The sequence below is a fragment of the Anolis sagrei genome, chromosome 2 (assembly GCF_037176765.1).
Source record: "Anolis sagrei isolate rAnoSag1 chromosome 2, rAnoSag1.mat, whole genome shotgun sequence".
Taxonomy (NCBI): domain Eukaryota; kingdom Metazoa; phylum Chordata; class Lepidosauria; order Squamata; family Dactyloidae; genus Anolis; species Anolis sagrei.
The window spans coordinates 161,068,913-161,090,111 of NC_090022.1; the positions used below are offsets into that span (position 1 = coordinate 161,068,913).

A 21,199-nucleotide genomic window follows, 5' to 3' on the forward strand; every position below is an offset into this window, starting at 1 on the left:
ATGTTTGGCGGGGACGAGGGACAGGGCCTTCTCAGTGGTAGCCCCCTGCCTGTGGAATATGCTTCCTGGGGAAATTAGATCATTGTCATCCCTCCTCACCTTCAGAAAGAAGGTAAAATCGCGGTTGCCTTCGGGCAATCAGGTTAAAGGACAATAGATAATATTTGACTATGGTTTGGAAGTGGATTTGGATAAGTGAAGCGGAGTAATCATTAGTATATGGCTAGATAAATAGCCACCAGACTGGCAATAGCTTAATGGATCGTAAGTATACTGTTTAATTTTTTTTATTTTAATGTTCATGGTTTTAATTGTTATTTTGCTATTTGTATTTTATGAAGTGGCATTGAATTGTTGCCAATGGTAAGCCGCCCTGCGTCCCCCTTGAGGTTGAGAAGGGCGGGGTGAAATGTTCGAAATAAATAAAATAAACAAAAAAAATATATCGCCCTCTTTCCCGGTTCCTTCCCCATTCACCTTTCCACGCTGTTGTGATGATTGCTCCCAAAAGAGCCGCCCACTGCGTAGATCATGCCATCGATCACCCCCACACCAATACGGTTCCGGGGGACGCTCATCGAGGTACAAGGAGACCACCTGTTGGTCATGGGGTTATAGCAGTCAATAGCATTGGAGTCCATGTTGCCGTCGGGAGAGTTGTTCCTCCCGCCCACTGCGTAGAAGAGCCCGCTTACCACGCAGCCGGCCAGGCCACTGCGGGGCACCTGTAGATCAGCCAGCCGGATCCAGGAACCATCGCAAGGGTTGTAGGCCTCCAGGTAGCTGAGAGACTGGCGGTAGTAGCCGCCGGCTGTGTAGATGAGCTGGCCCACTTTAGGTGCCCGGCAAGGCATGTCGTTGGTGGGCTTGTGCAAGGTGAGGTCCTGGAAAATCTTGGACAGGTAGTCCTTGCAGCGTGAGTCCGACTTGAGGATTTCACACTTCTGAAGCTGCATTTGGAGGAAGTGTGGGGTCAGTGAATGGCAGCGCACGGCTTTGAGCAGGGCCTGGATGTAGAGTCGGCGGTTCTCACAGTCATACTTCACCCAGTTGATGCAGGCGTGGAACACCTCCGACTCACAGCGCACGTTCAACTCATCCCGGCTGATCAGGGTCACCAGCTGGCAATGTGAGAGGTTGAAGAACTCGTCCTGCTTAGACACCTGCAAAGGGGGCAATGGAGGGTAGCATGATGAGTGGCCCAGCTTACTTGTCCAAACGCATTCACCCCTACGTCCCACCTCGTAATGTAAGATCATCCGGAGAGGCCCTGCTCTCGCTCCCATCAACAGCACAAATGAAGGGACGAGAGACAGGGCCTTCTCGGCTGTGCCCCCCCCCCCCCCCCCCCCCGCCTATGGAACACACTCCCAAATGAGGTAAGATCCGCTCCCTCCCTCCTGGCTTTTAGAAAAAAATTTAAAACATGGTTCTGGGACCAGGCCTTCGGACAGTAGATGTATGTAGCATTTTAGAGGAAGACTGACTGGAATGGTGATTCGACTGACAGGACTGTTTTTTGTTTTAATGCTTGTTGATGCATTGTTTTAATTGCGATTTATGTTTAATTGTGGTTTTACTTTTGTAATTGTTTGTATTGGCATCGTATCGGTGCCCAACATAAGGCATTGAATCTTGCCATTATTTATGTGTAAACCGCTTTGAGTCCCCCCAGGGATGAGAAAGGTGGTATATAAATACTGTAAATAAATAGATAGATGATAGATAGATAGATAGATAGATAGATAGATAGATAGATAGATAGGCTCGAGCTGTTGTGGGGGATGACAGAGAGGAAAAGTTCTCAAAGAACCACTTGAAGAATGTCCCAGGCATCCAGACGCTATCTCGTCTGTTTACCTGGAGAACCTCTTGATAAGGGGCAGGGAGGGAGAAGTGGGTTGTAGTGTTTTGAGACTAAGTTGAGAAAGTATGTTTGACTTGCATGACAAGAGATTTCTGTAGATTTCTAGCTGGCAGGGATTTGACAGCATACCAGAGTGTGTTGGCTATTCACTTTGGCATGTACCTGTGCTTTGCTCACCATACCTGTGGGAATCATGATCCTCCAGATCTTGTTGGATCACAACTCCTAGCTATGCTAGCCATCCTAGCAATAGTGAGGCATTTCTAGCCTCCATGCCAGCCAAATGCATTCCAAACTGGCTGCATATGTGGTGATTTATTTCCACCACCAATTAAGGGCTTTCCAATACCCCACTAAAAGTTATCTAAATGGTGGCCAGAATTTATGTGACATCACTGATGACAAACTGAAGCGCGGCAACAGTCTGCTGGGGAGAGAAATGGCCCTCACCCTCTCTGCATTTTGCCACACCTACTTCAAAACACAAGAATCACGTTCCTTGCTTCTAACTTGAATCATGCCCCTGGAAAGGTGATGGGTTAGCCGCCCTGAATCCCCCTTCGGGGGTTGAGAAGGGCAGGGTACAAATGTTTGAAAAAAATTAATAAATAAATAGTGGTTTTTTAACAATCAACATAGGCAGGTGAAGGGGAGGTTCTCATGCTACACTATCCAATATTCGGCTGCTTTAGTATTAGCATTAATTGGGGGTGGGGGGTCACTCCTGGGATGTCACTTCATGGAATCAGAAAGGCAGTGCAATCCCTCCCACCTTTGGGTATTGATTTATTAATGTATTTATGAAAATATGAATCATTCTTTATTAGCAGTTGTTAGGACAGGGTACAACAAAACTAACTGTCTTCAAACAATATAAAATATTAATTCAAACACTTTAAAACAAATTAAAATGGTGATGGAGGTGGTGGTGGAAGAGGAGATGGTGGAGGAGGTGGTGGTGGAAGAGGTTGTGGAGGAGGAGGTGGTGGTGGAGGAGGTGGTGATGGAGGAGGAGGTGTGGTGGAGGTGATGCTGATGGAGATGGTGGTGGTGGAAGTGATGGTGGTGGAGATGTGGTGGTGGAGGTGGAGGTGTGGTGGAGGAGGTGGTGATGGAGGAGGAGGTGTGGTGGAGGTGATGCTGATGGAGATGGTGGTGGTGGAAGTGATGGTGGTGGAGGTGGTGGTGATGGAGGAGGAGGTGTGGTGGAGGTGATGCTGATGGAGATGGTGGTGGTGGAAGTGATGGTGGTGGAGGTGGAGGTGTGGTAGCGGAGGTGGTGATGGAGGAGGTGTGGTGGAGGTGATGCTGATGGAGATAGTGGTGGTGGAAGTGATGGTGGTGGAGGTGGAGGTGTGGTGGCAGAAGTGTGGTGGTGGAGGAAAAAAAAACAAATTAAAAATGATTTGTTATATTTTAAAACTTAAAACTTAACAACATACATTCAGTAATAGACTGAATACTACACCAAGCTCCAAATGCTTGGGTAAACATGGCACTAGAATATGGATGGAATTGGCAACACTCAGGCTTTCAAGGGGAGGATGTTCCAGGACTAGAGACAAGTTCTGCCCTGGGCTTTCACCCACATCTGGGGCAGTCATCTTTGATACTCAATGCCCTCCCAACCCTGACTTGTCAAGTTGAGACTCACCTCCCCAAAATGCATGTAGATGTACTCTCGCGCCCGCTGGTGCAGTTCTGTGCAGCCAATTTGCTCAGCAAAGTTGGCAATGCCAATGGCATTGCTGGGGTCCAGTTGCTGCACCAGGAAGTCACAACAGGCTTTGACCACACTGTCAATCTGGTACATGACAGCCCCATTCATGACATGGATCACGCAGTGCTCGCCCACAGAGATGGAGGCGGTGTAGGCAAACTCAATGAGGCGCTCCATGACTTTGGGGTGGATGCCCTCAATGGAAACTACCTCCATGCCCTGCTCCCGGAGACCATTTGTGAACATGGCCTTGAAGACAGGGCTGGAGGAGGCCAACACCACCTTGTGGGCCTGGAAGTCAGCCGGGGGAGTGTCCTTGTACTTGACCCGCAAGGTGACATCGCAAAGCTGCTGGCTCAGGCGCAGTTGGTTCATGATGCCAAAGGCCTGCTTGGTGTGGTCCTCTAGCGTGTAGCTGAAGGTGCGGTTGCCATCGTGTGAGGGAGTCACCTCCGCCTTGCACTCTGGGGCGTACATCACAAAAGAGGCCCCGCACTCATTGCACAAAGGAAGAGAGGGGATGAAAAGCAAGCAAGGAGCTGGAAGAACCAAGCTAGGCTGGAGGGCTGACTGCACAGCTCTGACGCACGACAAAAACTCCACACCTACAGATGAGACAGAGAAGCAAGAAATCTCGTTAGGACAATTCTGTGGGGGGGGGGGGGGGGGGACGGGGACATTTCACTTTCCAGCCATGGTGCTGCTGTTGGCAATCGTGTCTTGAGTGGCTAGCCCCTACTTCCCATCCATTGGATTTATAACGCTATGTAACAAAGTTTGAAAAAAAAATCTGTTCCTGGTTTGAAAGTGTTATTTCCTGTTTAACTGTGTGGCTCTTACTATGAAAGTAATTGTTATACTCCAGAATCTTCATTTAAGGAGGTATATATGTTATTATCATTTCTGGACTGTATTGTAGGGCTTGGCCTCATGTAAGCCGCCCCGAGTCCCCCCCCCCCCCCCCCTTGAGGAGATGGTTGCGGGGTATAAATTATATGAAACACAACAAGATGAGTCCACAGCAGACAAGATCACTCTACTGGCTGTTGTATTGGATCACACGTCGGACACTTCCCAAGTGTCTAGGACTGTGTGATGTATCGGCAAATAATGCGTGCAGATCCCAGTAAGGTGGCCTTTTGCAGCTGGAAGATGGTAATTTTATCAGCGCCAATTGTGTTTAAGTGCAGACCAAGGTCTTTAGGCACTGCACCCAGTGTGCCGATCACCACTGGGACCACCTTTACTGGCTTGTGCCAGAGTCTTTGCATTTTAATATTTAAATCCTATATTGTGTAAGCTTTTCCAGTTGCTTCTTGTCAATTCTGCTATCGCCTGGTACTCGCAGATTCAACCATGGATGTCTTGAAAATATTTTTTGAATTCCAAACTGCAAACTTTGATTTTGCCATTTTTATGCAACACACTATTTTATGCTGCCATTGTATATAGTGGGACTTGAGAATCCATGAATTCTGGTATGCAGAGAAGGACCTGGAACCAAACTTGAGCAGATACCAAGGGCCCACTGTAATTGCTACATGTTTTTTTTCTCGGGTTAGCAAATAGTCCAGGTCTGTCCTTGGTGCCTCCTGGAAAGACCTGTGCTACTGAGGGTCACTCTGGTCATTCAAGGATGTCTTATATGTATTCACTGTGACTCAGCAAGTCAAGCAAACAATTGTATGCCAGGAAACACTTTTAAGAGCAGCCTTTTGTTTCGCCCAGGTCTGCCCAGTCATCCCAGGCCCCCTGAGCATTGTTTTTGCTATCAGTACCACTGCCATCAATACTGCATTGTGGTTAATATTTAAATACACATTTCACACAGCTCTGATTGTGTGAACCTGCTATTCAGACTTAGCAAGCCAGTCGACCTGTGTTATAAAAATACGGGTTTGCCAGCATGCCAGGGGCTGTAGAGCACCCAGCCAAAAAGATCTGACTCTTCTTCTGTTTGTAATAGGTTAATGTTAATTGGTCTTAATGATCTGGGTAATTTAATTGCATTTTAATTTGTTCTGTATGCTTTTATGTATGACTTTGTATGTATTTGACATTTATAAATTGCCTGATTCCCAGTTCTGTGGGAAAAGCTAGGTATAATAGATAAGTAAGCGCTCTGATCTACTTTGCCCAGGAATAATGAGTCCCTCTGCGGAGGTTGAGATAGGACGGGATATAAAAGCCCTAAATAAATAAATAAATAAATATTATTAATAATAATTAAGAATAATCATAATATGTTATGATATTTTGATTTTCTTATATATAATTATAATATTTATATTTTATATTATCCTATTCTACTGTATTATACTGTTACTATCATTATGTTTATGTATATTATGTTCTTTACTAATAATATAATATATTGTGATCTGGAAAATAAAGTAGTGAGAAAGTATTGGTTTCTAATATATGTGATTTCTTTCTGCTTGTGGGTAAACAGTATTTCTTGCTCTTTCTTTCTTTCTTTCTTTCTTTCTTTATTACTGCGCTTGTATACCGCCGTTTCTCAGCCTAAATTGGCGACTCAGCGCGGTTTACAACTCTACAACAATCAACAATATTCAGTTTAAAAAGCATAAAAACAACATACAATACACAATATTGGGCCACCAATACAATCCAATGCATCTCTTAACTAGAATCGCAATCCAATTTCATCGTCCATGATTACCAATCCTTAATCATCAAACTCATTGCACCAGATTAACCAAATGCTTGTTCGAACATCCATGTCTTCAATCTTTTTTGAAACACCATCAGCGAGGGGGCTGATCTTACCTCTATGGGGAGGGCGTTCCAAAGCCGAGGGGCCACCACAGAAAAGGCCCTGTCTCTCGTTCCCGCAAGCCGCGCCTGTGAAGCAGGCGGGATAGAGAGCAGAGCCTCCCCAGAAGATCTTAGGGTCCTGGTGGGCTGATAGGCTGAGATACGTTCGGATAGGTAAGTTGGGCCAGAACCGTTTAGGGCTTTAAAGGCCAACGCCAGCACTTTCTTTGTCAGTGTTGATGTTCATGTTGATGTTGGTTCAATTCTATCATTGGTGGAGTTCAGAATGCTCTTGGATTGTAGGTGAACTATAAATCCCAGCAACTACAACTCCCAAATGACAAAATCAAAAAAATTTTGAGTGAAGGACATACATAGGGTTGTTAGGTATATGCTGTCCAAATTTGGTGTCAATTGGCCCACTGGTTTTTGAGTTCTGTTAATCCCACAAACGAATATTACATTTTTATTTATATAGATTTATATTATTATAATAAAATACAATACTAATAATAATACAATATTATAATTATATATTTTATATTACATGTAATATTACTAATAATATTACAATATAATGATGTAGTACAATATAGCAATATATAATATTGATATTGTACTATGCTAATAATATAATATATTGTATGTATATATATTTTGTAAGCCGCTCTGAGTCCCTTTCGGGATGAGAAGGGCGGCATATAAATGTCGTAAATAAATAAATAAATAAAAATTCCTCCTCATGGATCAAAGTGAGGAACATGAACACATTAAAACACAACCTATACAATCACTTAAAACGTCAGATTAAAAGAACATATATATTCATTACATATTAAAACCCTCAGTGCATAATTTAATATTCAACATTTAAAAATAATCTGGATAGACCTGCTGAAAGAGCCAGACCTTTATTGCTGTTTTAAATTGAGATATGAATTGTTCATTATGAAAAGGCAATGAACGGATAATCAGCCTCTATTGTATTTTTGTGGCCAAGAAGACAAAGTGGTTTGCCTCATGGAATTTTCTGCCTCCAAATGCCTAAGTAACTTGGTTATCCTTGTATCATTATGTACCACAGTTTAGGAGAAGGGGCACAAAAATGTCTTATTGTATGGTAGGGAAGCTTGCATGTGATATAATCCCCCAGGTACACTTTTATACAAATATATAATTTCTAATTGCAGAATCTTGAAGAGAAAAAGGCATTGTCACAGGGTAAGCATCTATGTTAATATACAGTGAGAGCCCCGTATCCACGGGACGAGTGCCTGCAGTTTTGTGTATCCACGTTTGACATAATAATAATAATAATAATAATAATAATAATAATCTTTATTTATACCCCGCCATCATCTCCCCAAATGGGGACTCGGGACGGCTTACATGAGGCCAAGCCCAGACAACAAATTACAATAAAATAAAATACAAGTTACAATAAAATAAACAACATCGCAAGAAAGTACAAAACATATGAATACAATAAACAATATACAAAAAATATTTTAAAAACCAAACATAATAACAGTGAGCGGGTCGCATGTACATAAAATTATTATTTAAAAACTCAGGGTGAGATAAAGGAGCAGAATTATTATTATCATTTGATACACAACCAGATTGGTACACAGCAAACAAAATCACTATGCTGGCTTTTGTATTTGATCACACATTGGACACTTCCCAAGTGTCTAGAGATAGACTGTGTGATGTATTGGCAAACAATGTGTGCAGATCCGAGTAGGGTGGCCTTTTGCAGCTGACAGGTGGTAATTTTGTCAGTGCAGATTGTTTTTAAGTGTAGGCCAAGGTCTTTAGTCACTGCACCCAGTGTGCCGAGCACCACTGGCACCACCTTTACTGGCTTTGCCATAGTCTTTGCATTTCAATATTTAAATCCTCATATTCTGTAAGCTTTTCCAGTTGCTTCTTTTCAATTCTGCTGTAGACTGGTATCATCATCATCATCAACATCATCATGGACCCACCCCGGGGATACTACTCTTGAAGGACAATCATCCTCCAAGAGTAGTATCTTGGAGGATGATGGTCCTCCAAGATACAACTTGGAGGGATCGCCTAAGTAAGTAAAGTAAGAAAGTAATCATCATCATCATCATTATTACTTCTTTTCCTATGGATAATCCATTGAAAATATGCATTCAAAAGAACATTTTCTAGGTCCTCCGGCACGATTCTATGATATCCTTGAATCAATAATCTTTTATTTCAACAGGGTTCGCTATTTTTTGCATTTTCACGTTACTTCCCACATCAAGTCCGGATGTTTTACAACTTATGAAGATATGAGGTATATTATATGGAATTGACACATCTGCCCAGAAGCTGGTTTCTGTGACACCAGTTTATGTACTGACAAAGTAGTACAATCTTCTGAAGGTTCAGTGGTCAGGGGAGGGAGATAGCTTAGTTTCTGCTGCTCTAGAAACTAGGGCACTGAGCAATGGATTCAAACTGGAGAAAAGAGGAGTTCACCTAAATCTACTAATGGTAAGAGCTGTTCGGCAATGGAGTATGCTGTTGCCTGGGAGTGTAGTGGGGTCTCCTTCTCTGGAGGTTTATAAACAGACTGGATGGTCATCTGTCTGGAGTGCTTTGATGGTGCAGAATGAGAAGATGTTTTGCTACAGCAAGGAAGGGTAAGCTCGAATCACACTCACCATGGCTGTCACCATCATAGCCAGTACAGGCAGTCCCCAAGTTACAAACTTACAGACAACTCACAGTTAAGAACAGGGGTGAGACAACAGGAAGTGAGAGAAATCTACTCCACAGAAGAAAAATTCACTCCTGGAACAGTTCTCACATGGAAAAGGTGTCTCAGCGCTGAAGCTTTCTCACCAATCTTTGTTTCCACAAGCAAAATTGTATTGTCGAAGGCTTTCACGGCTGGAATCACTAGGTTCTTGTGGGTTTTTTCGGGCTATAGGGCCATGTCTGAGGATGCTTGCCATAGATGCAGGCGAAACGTCAGGAGAAATGCCTCTAGAACATGGCCCTATAGCCTGAAAAAAACCCACAAGAAGAAGCAAAATTGTTTAAATCCAATTATCACAGAAATTGATAGGACCAGGGGCACAGTCCGGAAAACAAACACCACAGGGGTGTTAGCTATTCCCTATGCTGTCCAAAACTTTAAAAAATTGTCTGGAGTTACCCAAAAGATTGTGCCTGTTCCGACTTATATACAAATTCAATTTTAGAAAAAAATTACAGAACATAGCTTAGGGACTGCCTGCACTTAAACTGCACTTGGCACTTTGAGCACATTGCCCTGTGGCAATGGGCAGGGGACAGGACCAGCGTTACCTGTCCTGGAGCACAGGTAAATACAGACTACCCTTCCTTCAGGGGCACCTCTCATTCCTCACTCCTCTCAAACAGGTGCATTTTGACTCTTCCGCTGTCCCAGTTTTCCCCAATACTGGGCTGAGTCTTTGGCAGTGTTCATTTCCTGAATCTCCTTCGCTCTGGGCTGTCTCACGCCATCGAGGCGCACCCTGACCCATCTCCTGCACTGGGAAAAAAGCAAGTGCATGCCCTTCGTCCACCACGGCTGAGAGGCTCAGTAGAACTCTGTGTCCCAGTTCAAAAAGTAAATAAAGCCTTGCTCTTTGGAGCCGAGAAGGGAGAGTACGTAACAAGGGGTAACGTTGTGGGTTTGCTTATTTGTTTGTCACCTGTCAAGTGGCTGAAGTGTTGCGTACCATTCTGTGAAGTCCAAAAAGATTGTGGATTTGCCACATCCTAATTCAGCCATCAAATACTCCTCTGAACAAATACACTTATTTTGTGCCTTTCAAGGCTGACAGAAGAATGGAATCCTTTTTGCCTCTGAAAGTGAAAATACCTGAGAGGCTTGTGGCATGTTGCTTGTCCGCAGGTTGCGCACAAAAACCATGCACGTTTCTAAAGGATTGACATATGAAACATTTGTACAAGTGTGCTTTAGCCAAAACACACACTCAGATACAAAGATGCATATACTAAATAATCATCATCATCATCATCACATCCTCACATCCTCAGCTGCTGCAAGAAGATCGCACAGACAGACTACAAGCAGAGGCACAACACTGTTGCTCAGATGATTCATTGGAACTTCTGCCACAAATACCATCTGCCTGCAACAAAGAACTAGTGGGATCACAAGCCGGAAAAAGTTACAGGAAATGAACACGCCAAGCTCCTCTGGGACTTCCGAATTCAGACAGAAAGAGTTTTGGGGCATAATACTCCTCACCTCATAATCGTGTTAAAAAACAAAGTATGGATCGTCAATGTCGCAAACCCAGGTGATAGCAGGATTGCAGAGAAACAACTGGAAAAGCTGACACGATATAAGGATTTAAAAATCGAACTGCAAAGACTCTGGCACAAACCATCAAAGGTGGTCCCAGTGGTGATCGGCACACTGGGTGCAGTGCCTAAAGACCTTGGCCTGCACTTAAACACAATAGGCAATGTCAAAATTACCATCTGCCAACTGCAAAAAGCGACCTAACTGGGATCTGCACGCATTATTTGCCGATACATCACACAGTCCTAGACACTTGGGAAGTGTCTGACGTATGATCCAATTCAACAGCCAGCAGAGTGTCTGCTCTGGACTCATCTTGTGTTTCAAATAATAATAATAATAATAATAATAATAATAATAATAATAACTAGCTGTCCCTGCCACGCGTTGCTGTGGCCCAGTCTGTTGATCTGGAAAATAAAGTAATGAGAAAGTGTTTGTTTTTAATATATGTGATTCCTTTATGCTTGTGTAAACAGTATTTCTTGCTGTTTCTTTGTCAGTGTTGATGTGGAGAGTGTCTGGTTTGCCCACCCTGGAACATGCAAGATATCATTGTCCTTCTTTAAGGGCCCCTTTCAAATCTATGATACTATACCTGTGTGTGTGTGTGCATCATATCTATCTGTCTGTCTGTCTGTCTGTCTGTCTGTCTGTCTGTCTATCTATCTATCTATCTATCTATCTATCTAATCTATGGCTGAATGGCTCTTTGTCAGGAGAACTTTGATTATGTTTCTTGCCCTGATGAAAGGAATTGGACTGGATGGCCTTAAGTATTTTCTGTTGGTCATGGGGGTTCTGTGTGGGAAGTTTGCCCCGATTCTGTCATTCGTGGGGTTCAGAATACTCTTTGATTGTAGGTGAACTGTGAATCCCAGTGACTACAACTCCCAAATGTCAAGGTCTATTTCCCCCAAACTCCATATTTGGGCATATTGAGTGCTTGTGCCAAGTTTGGTCCAGATCCATCATTGTTTGAGTCCACAGTGCTCTCTGGATGTAGGTGAACTGCAACTCCCAAAACTCAAGGTCAATGCCCACCAAACCCTTCCAGTATTTTCTGTTGGTGGGAAGTTTGGCCCAATTCCATCGTTAGTGGGGTTCATAATGCTCTTTGATTGTAGGTGAACTATAAATCCCAGCAACTACAACTCCCAAATGACAAACTCAATCCCCTTCCCAACCCCATGAGTATTCAAATTTGGGCGTATCAGGTATTTGTGCCAAATTTGGTCCAGTGAATGAAAATACATCCTGCATATCAGATATTTACATATCCATAACAGGAGCAAAATGACAGTTATGAAGTAGCAATGAAACTAATTTTATGGTTGGGGGCCACCATAACATGAGGAAGCATATTAAGGGGTCTTGGCATTAGGAAGGTATAACCCAAAATATCAAGGCAGATAACCCACAATATCTGCTTTGAACCAGGTTATCTGAGTCCACACTGCCATATAATCCAGTTCAATGCGGATATTATGCAGCTATGTGGAAGAGACCGGAGAGATCTGGATACACGGGGCCCAGTTCCTCATCTCTTTGCAAGCGTGGCTATTTTGCATATTCAGGTTGGACCGGGAAAGCCCCAAAAGGTGGAGGAGTCTGCTTTCCTCCCTTGTTTCTATCTGCATGCGTTGAGATTGCAACACACAACAGCAGCAGCAGCAACCACTTGTTAGAGAGAGGTGGCATTTGGCAAGGTTTCCTGGCATGTTTTTAAACATTTCTTGGCCTCTTGCTGCTGAATTTGCACAAAACAAGCTGGCCAAGTTCAGGCAGGGAGGATTTGCTTTCAATAGACACGTTGACTCTGCAACCTGTGCACCCACAATCTTTTCCACAGAAGTGGCAGAAGAATGGGATCTATCTATCTATCTATCTATCTATCTTTTTTTCCTTCCTTCCGTCCTTCCTTCCTTGTTCATGACCAGGAGCCAAAGCTCAGCACTCAAACCAAGGCTCCCCACTTCTTAGCTTTTGTGGGGGGCAAGGGACTAAAAAAGCATGTATTGTCGAAGGCTTTCATGGCTGGAATCACTGGATTGTTGTAGGTTTTTAGGGCTTTATGGCCATGTTCTAGAAGCATTCTCTCCTGACGTTTCGCCTCCATCTATGGCAGGCAACCTCTGAGGTTGTGAGGTCTGTTGGAAATAATAATAATAATAATAATAATAATAATAATAATAATAATAACATGAATAAAAATGAACATGCAAAAAAACTGGGACTTTCGAATCCACAGTCACCTATGTATCCACCACCAAGACACTACACTTGGAAGGCCATCATACTTGGACAACAAGGGATTGCCTAAGTAAGTACTCTGAATCAACAATGTGCTGCCACCTATTTTTATATCTATCTATATATAAATGCTCTGTGCATAATGAGTACCTTAAAAACAAAAGAACCAATGTACGAAATCACACCAAATTTGGCAACAAAACGTCTCACAACACAAGGAGTGACCATCACTCAAAAAATTATGATTTTGTCATTTGGGAATTGTAGTTGCTGGGATTTATAGTTCACCAATAATCAAAGAGCATTCTGAACTCCATCAACGATGGAATTGGGCCAAACTTCCCACACAGTACTCCTATGACCAACATAAAATACTGGAAGGGTTTGGTGGGCATTGACCTTGAGTTTTGGGAGTTGCAGTTCACCTACATCCAGAGAGCACTGTGGACTCAAACAATTATGGATATGGACCAAACTTGGCACAAATTCTCAATATGCCCAAATGTAAACACTGGTGGAGTTTGGGGAAAATAGACCTTGACATTTGAGAGTTGTAGTTGCTGTATGGATCGTCGACGTCGCAATCCCAGGTGACAGCAGGATTGCAGAGAAACAACTGGAAAAGCTGACATGATATGAGGATTTAAAAATCGAACTGCACAAGCCAGTCAAGGTGGTCGCAGCGGTGATCGGCACGCTGGGTGAAGTGCCTAAAGACCTTGGCCTGCAGTTAAACACAATTGGCGCTGACAAAATTACCATCTGTCAGCTGCAGAAGACAACCTTGCTGGGATCTGCATGCATCATTGGCCGATACATCACACAGTCCTAGACACTTGGGAAGCGTCCGATGTGTGATCCAATTCAACAGCCAGCAGAGTGTCTGCTGTGGACTCATCTTGTTGTGTTTCAAATAATAAGAATAATAACTTTGGGTTGTTGTAGGTTTTTTCGGGCTACATGGCCATGTTCTAGAGGCATTCTCTCCTGACATTTCATCTGCATTTATGGCAAGCATCCTCAGAGGTAGTGAAGCAAGCATCCTCACAACCTCTGAGGATGCTTGCCATAGATGCAGGCGAAACGTCAGGAGAGAATGTCTCTAGAACATGGCCATACAGCCCGAAAAAACCTACAACAACCCAGTGATTCCAGCCATGAAAGCATTCGACAATACAGGGTTAGTCAAAATGCATAGGCCAATAAGCCATTCAATTGAATGGCTTATTGGCCTATGCATTTTGACTAACCCTGTATAATAATAACTTTATTTTTATACCCTGCCACTCATCTCCCCTAAGGGACTTGGGACAGCTTACAAAGGACAAACCTGAAAATTACAAAAAAAACCACAACCAATTATTATTATTATCCCAGTTCTTGTGGGTTTTTTTCAGGCTATATGGCCATGTTCTAGAGGCATTTCTCCTGACGTTTCGCCTGCATCTATGGCAAGCATCCTCAGAGGTGAGGTCTGCTGGAACTGGGAAAAAAGGGGTTTATATATCTGTGGAATGACCAGGGTGAGACAAAGGGCTTTTGTAAGTTGGGCTAGGTGTGAACTTACAAAAGCCCTTTGTCTCACCCTGGTCATTCCACAGATATATAAACCCCCTTTTTTCCCAGTTCCAGCAGACCTCACCTCTGAGGATGCTTGCCAATAGATGCAGGCGAAACGTCAGGAGAAATGCCTCTAGAACATGGCCATATAGCCCGAAAAAAACCCACAAGAACTGAGTGATTCCGGCCATGAAAGCCTTCGACAATACATATTATTATTATTATTATTAATAATAATAATAATAACTTTATTTGTACCCCGCTAGCATCTCCCGAAGGACTCGATGCAGCTTACACAGGCCAAGGCCTCAATAAAACAACAGCATAACAAAAACACATTAACTTAAAGCAAATCAAACAATAAAACAATAGCAGTAAACAATAAAAACAATAGCAGTAAACAATTAAAAACATCAGATAAGATATTAAAAACAATCACAATTGTAAACAACATCAAGTTGGGATTTAAACCTTAATCTCCAAAATCACAATCCACACAATCTAGTTCCTATGTTCCCCAACATTTCACAGGCCCCTTCTGTGCTGCCATATAAAATCCAGATTATCTGCTTTAAACTGGATTATGTAGCAGTGTAGACTCATATAATCCAGTTCAAAGCAGATAATTTGGGACTTTCTGCCTTGATATTCTGAGTTATATGGCTGTTATGAAAGGAACCTAAGAAAGGGTGCAGCAGTTTGCTTTTGCTTGAGCTGACTGGGATGGGAAAGTTCCTACTCATTCTTCTCTCTCCCATACCAAACACAAATGACTCAGTATGGCACTTTAAATTCAGTTTACGAGAAGATAAATAAACCAAGGGCAAAGAAGGAAAATAGGGAGAAACTAGAGGAAATGGCACATATTTAAAAGCCGCTGAAAAAATGGGGAGACAGTGCCAAACCAGGTACGCCTTTCTCGTTCTCATTTTAGCAAGGTAAACAAAAGGCTAGCAAAGAACAAACTGATATCTTTATTTAATCAGCCCATTTGGGGCCAACTTTGAAAACAGGAAAAGTTTGAATTATAAACGATCCTTATTTTTAAAAGCTCTGTCACGGTGCTATAAAGAGGAACGAAAATGAAAGCGGGACAGAATGCTCTTTGCTCCCATCCCAGAGTGGCAGCTCGTGTCACTTACTTTTATGAAGAAGCACTTCCGTCACCATCCCACACAAAGGAAGTAATATGAAGGCTTCAGTTAGAGACAGCAGGACAACAGAGATTACGACAACAGAGGTCCCTTCCAGGATCTGATCCCAGGTTTTCTGCTTTAAACTGGATTATAGGAGTCCACACTGCCAGATAATCTGGGATAAACATAAAACCTGAAATCAGATCCTGGGATATGGGGCCTGTTTGGAAGGGCCATTAGATCCAACCTCCTCCAACTGAATTAAACTTCAATATAACCATAACCAGTTAGGCAAGGGTCAAGACCAGGGGTCCCCAAACTAAGGCCCGCGGGCCGGATACGGCCCTCCAAGGTCATTTACCCGGCCCTTGCTCAGAATCAACCTACATCTGAGATGACTTGAAAGTACATAATAACAACGACAACAATCCTATCTCATCATCCAAAAGCAGGCCCACATTTCCCACTGACATGCTAATAAGTTTATATTTGTTAAAATTGTTCTTTTAAATTATTGTATTGTTTAAGTGTTTGTTTTGTTTTGTTTTGGTTTTTTTGTACTACAAATATGTGCAGTGTGCATAGGAATTCATTCATGTTTTTTTCAAATTATAATCCGTCCCTCCAACACAGTGGTTCTCAACCTTCCTAATGCCACGACCCCTTAATACAGTTCCTCATGTTGTGGTGACCTCCAACCATAACATTATTTTCATTGCTACTTCATAACTGTAATTTTGCTACTGTTATGAATCGTTATGGAAATATCTGATATGTAGGATGTATTCTCATTCACTGGACCAAATTCGGCACAAATACCCAATATGCCCAAATTTGAATACTGGTGGGGTTGGGATGGGAGGATTGATTTTGTCATTTGGGAGTTGTAGTTGCTGGGATTTATAATTCACTTACATTCAAAGAGCATTCTGAACTCTATCAACGATGGAATTGGACCAAACTTGGCACACAGATCTCCCATGACCAACAGAAAATACTGGAAGAGTTTGGTGGACATTGACCTTGAGTTTGGAAGTTGTAGTTCACCTACATCCAGAGAGCATTCTGAACTCCACCAATGAGGGAATTGAACCAAACCTGGCACTCCAATGACAAACAGAGAATATTTGAAGGTTTTGATGGGCATTGACCTAGAGTTTGGGAGTTGTAGTTCACCTACATCCAGAGAGCACTGTGGACTCAATGATGGATCTGAACCAAACTTGGCACAAATACCCCATATGTCCCAATATGAACACAGATGGAGTTTGGAGGAAATAGACCTTGACATTTGGAAGTTGCAGTTACTGGGATTTATAGTTCACCTACAACCAAAGAGCATTCTGCAGCCCACCAACAACAGAATTGGGGCAGACTTCCCACAAAGAACTCCCATGACCAACAGAAAATACTGTCTGTGATGGTCTTTGGCGACCCCTCTGACACCCCCTCGCGACCCCTCTAGGGATCCCGACCCCCAGGTTGAGAACCACTGCTCCAATAGTTTGAGGGACTATGACCTGGCCCTCTGTTTAAAAAGTTTGAGGACCCCTGGTCAAGACTCTGGATTAAACCGAGCTAATTGGAAGCTCATCAATAATTGTACCTTTGTTGTATTGATTACAAGCTTTGCCTGAGGATTTCACTGTGGCTCCCAAGCCTGCCTTTTTAAAAAGCAGCACACACATGCTGAACATAATAGTTTAAACCCTCATAGTTCAAAAGGCGGGTGTCCAATCAACTAAAACATATTGTACATGGCTGATAGCGAAAGCAAACATGGGCTTTTCTTTCAAGACTCAGCTGAGCAGCTGTAGAAGCAATCCGTGTAGCAAGGAAAATAATTTTGGGACTATAGGGAACACCTACTGTGGCAGTGCAGATCCAGCCTCAGCCAGATCCCTTTGGCGGGGAGGGAATCCTTGAAACCACAAGCCCCAGCATTCCACTGGCCGTTGCCATGGCAGTTAGCTTGGAATCAGGCTGCCATAAGTGTGAAGTGTGGCAGCTTTCCAGCAGGGTTGTTTCTTCCAGAGGCATTGGAGGGTGTAACCTCAGTTGGCCACGCACTTCCTGCTACCTCTTGGGCGCATAAATATTGTCACCACTCCATGCATTTGGAGGGAGAGGAGAAATTGGGGGGGGGGGGGGGGGTGGGTTGCAGATCTCTAATTGCCAGAACCCAGGATTCTGTAGGAATTAAAGCGGGATCATAACGCAATATGTATGGAATGTGAAAGGCCCCCAATGAATCAATAAAATGCACGATTCAATTCAAAACAAAGGCAAAGATACTGTGTATTGTTGAAGGCTTTTATGGCCGGAATCCCTGGGTTGTTGTAGGTTTTTCTGGACTAGAAGCATTCTCTCCTGACGTTTCGCCTGCATCTATGGCAAGCATCCTCAGAGGTAGTGAGGTATGTTGGAACCTCACAATTCGATTCAAAACAAATGCAAAATGACTGTGTATTGTCGAAGGTTTTCATGGCTGGAATCACTGGGTTGTTGTAGGTTTTTCTGGACTAGAAGCATTCTCTTCTGACGTTTCGCCTGCATCTATGGCAAGCATCCTCAGAGGTAGTGAGGTATGTTGGAACCTCACAATTCGATTCAAAACAAATGCAAAATGACTGTGTATTGTCGAAGGTTTTCATGGCTGGAATCACTGGGTTGTTGTAGGTTTTTCTGGACTAGAAGCATTCTCTCCTGACGTTTCGCCTGCATCTATGGCAAGCATCCTCAGAGGTAGTGAGGTATGTTGGAACCTCACAATTCGATTCAAAACAAATGCAAAATGACTGTGTATTGTCGAAGGTTTTCATGGCTGGAATCACTGGGTTGTTGTAGGTTTTTCTGGACTAGAAGCACTCTTCTGACGTTTCGCCTGCATCTATGGCAAGCATCCTCAGAGGTAGTGAGGTATGTTGGAACCTCACAATTCGATTCAAAACAAATGCAAAATGACTGTGTATTGTCGAAGGTTTTCATGGCTGGAATCACTGGGTTGTTGTAGGTTTTTCTGGACTAGAAGCATTCTCTCCTGACGTTTCGCCTGCATCTATGGCAAGCATCCTCAGAGGTAGTGAGGTATGTTGGAACCTCGCAATTCGATTCAAAACAAATGCAAAATGACTGTGTATTGTCGAAGGTTTTCATGGCTGGAATCACTGGGTTGTTGTAGGTTTTTCTGGACTAGAAGCATTCTCTCCTGACGTTTCGCCTGCATCTATGGCAAGCATCCTCAGAGGTAGTGAGGTATGTTGGAACCTCACAATTCGATTCAAAACAAATGCAAAATGACTGTGTATTGTCGAAGGTTTTCATGGCTGGAATCACTGGGTTGTTGTAGGTTTTTCTGGACTAGAAGCATTCTCTCCTGACGTTTCGCCTGCATCTATGGCAAGCATCCTCAGAGGTAGTGAGGTATGTTGGAACCTCACAATTCGATTCAAAACAAATGCAAAATGACTGTGTATTGTCGAAGGTTTTCATGGCCGGAATCCCTGGGTTGTTGTAGGTTTTTCTGGACTAGAAGCATTCTCTCCTGATGTTTCGCCTGCATCTATGGCAAGCATCCTCAGAGGTAGTGAGGTATGTTGGAACCTCACAATTCGATTCAAAACAAATGCAAAAAGACTGTGTATTGTCGAAGGTTTTCATGGCCGGAATCACTGGGTTGTTGTAGGTTTTTCTGGACTAGAAGCATTCTCTCCTGATGTTTCGCCTGCATCTATGGCAAGCATCCTCAGAGGTAGTGAGGTATGTTGGAACCTCGCAATTCGATTCAAAACAAATGCAAAATGACTGTGTATTGTCGAAGGTTTTCATGGCTGGAATCACTGGGTTGTTGTAGGTTTTTCTGGACTAGAAGCATTCTCTCCTGACGTTTCGCCTGCATCTATGGCAAGCATCCTCAGAGGTAGTGAGGTATGTTGGAACCTCACAATTCGATTCAAAACAAATGCAAAATGACTGTGTATTGTCGAAGGTTTTCATGGCTGGAATCACTGGGTTGTTGTAGGTTTTTCTGGACTAGAAGCATTCTCTCCTGACGTTTTGCCTGCATCTATGGCAAACATCCTCAGAGGTAGTGAGGTATGTTGGAACCTCACAATTCGATTCAAAACAAATGCAAAATGACTGTGTATTGTCAAAGGTTTTCATGGCCGGAATCACCGTCTTGTTGTTGGTTTTTCTGGACTAGAAGCATTCTCTCCTGACGTTTCGCCTGCATCTATGGCAAGCAACATCAGAGGTAGTGAGGTCTGCTGGAACCTCACGATTCAATTAAAAACAAATGCAAAATGGACTGTGTTGTTTGCTCTGAGGATGCTTGCCACAGATGCAGGCGAAACGTCAGGAGAGAATGCTTCTCGTCCAGAAAAACCTACAACAACCCAGTGATTCCAGCCATGAAAGCCTTCGAGAATACATTAGACTGTGTTGTTGTTGTTGTTTTCCCCACCATGGCCCATCCACGCTGCCTGCAAGCAAACAAAGGGCCAAGTCCCACAGCAAAGCCACCTGTGCTCTCTCTCCTCCTTTGGCCCAGGAATGGGAAGAATGCACACGCCTCGCCTGCACCCCGATCCCGCCCGGGGAAGCCTCTGAGCATGCACAGAGTGCAGAAGGCGGGAGGGCCCTCCCTGCCTCACTCACCCTAGCTGGGCTGCCTTGTGGCTCTCTCGCCCTCCGTCCCGAGAAGCTCTTCTCCTTCTCCGCCGCCGCCTTGGCTTCGGTGCCTCCTCCATAGTGCGACCAGGCAGCCGCCACTGCTCCTGGGAGGGAGGCGGGGAAAGGAGGAGGAGGAGAAAGAGAGGCTGGGAGTAAGTCACCATGACTAAGCAAGAGAGAGGAAAAACCCGCCGCCCCGCTTTCACAATAAGAGTCCCAGGCAGGAAAAGAGGGAGGGAGGAGCAGCTAAGAGGATCATCATCATCAGGCGCATTTGGGGGAGATAGGCATGAGTTGCAGTCTGTCTCCCCTCTCCTGTCAATCATTTCCTTGCAGGCTTAATCAAATCTGTGCAGGTTTGATTAAAATGCTCTCTCTCTCTCTTTCCAACCACATGTTGGAAAGCTAAGCAGGATCAGCCCTGGTTGGTTTCTGGATGGGAGACCGCCAAGGCATGCCAGGGACTGGAGGTGCTCTGTTAGCGCCTCTGAGGGCCCTTTCCACACAGCCATATAACCTGGTGCCCTTCCACACAGTCCTATATCCCAGAATATCAAGGCAGACAATCCCACAATATCTACTTTGAACTGGGTTTTCTGAGTCCACGCTGCCAAATAACCTGGTTGTTGTTGTTAATTCGTTCAGTTGTTTCCGACTCTTCGTGACCTCATGGACCAGCCCACGCCAGAGCTCCCTGTCGGCCGTCACCACCCCCAGCTCCTTCCGAGTCAAGCCAGCCACTTCAAAGATACCATCCATCCATCTTGCCCTTGGTCGGCCCCTCTTCCTTTTTCCTTCCATTTTCCCCAGCATCATTGTCTTCTCTATGCTTTCTTCTCATGATGTAGCCAATGAACTTCATCTTGGCCTCTACTATCCTTCCCTCC

General features: G+C 43.8%; 1 protein-coding gene across 1 annotated transcript in view; it reads right to left on the bottom strand.

Annotated features, from left to right (window-relative positions):
• Positions 1-20,452, bottom strand: part of KEAP1 (kelch like ECH associated protein 1) — a 29,453-nt gene extending 9,001 nt beyond the window's left edge. Inside the window, exons 1-3 of the mRNA XM_067464006.1 lie at positions 20,298-20,452; positions 3,522-4,192; positions 478-1,163 (exon numbers count right to left, since the gene is read on the bottom strand). Coding sequence (XP_067320107.1) covers positions 478-1,163; positions 3,522-4,064 — 1,229 coding nt within the window. The 5' untranslated portion in view covers positions 4,065-4,192; positions 20,298-20,452. The remainder of the gene's footprint in view (positions 1-477; positions 1,164-3,521; positions 4,193-20,297) is intronic.
• Between the last annotated feature and the right edge of the window lie 747 nt (positions 20,453-21,199).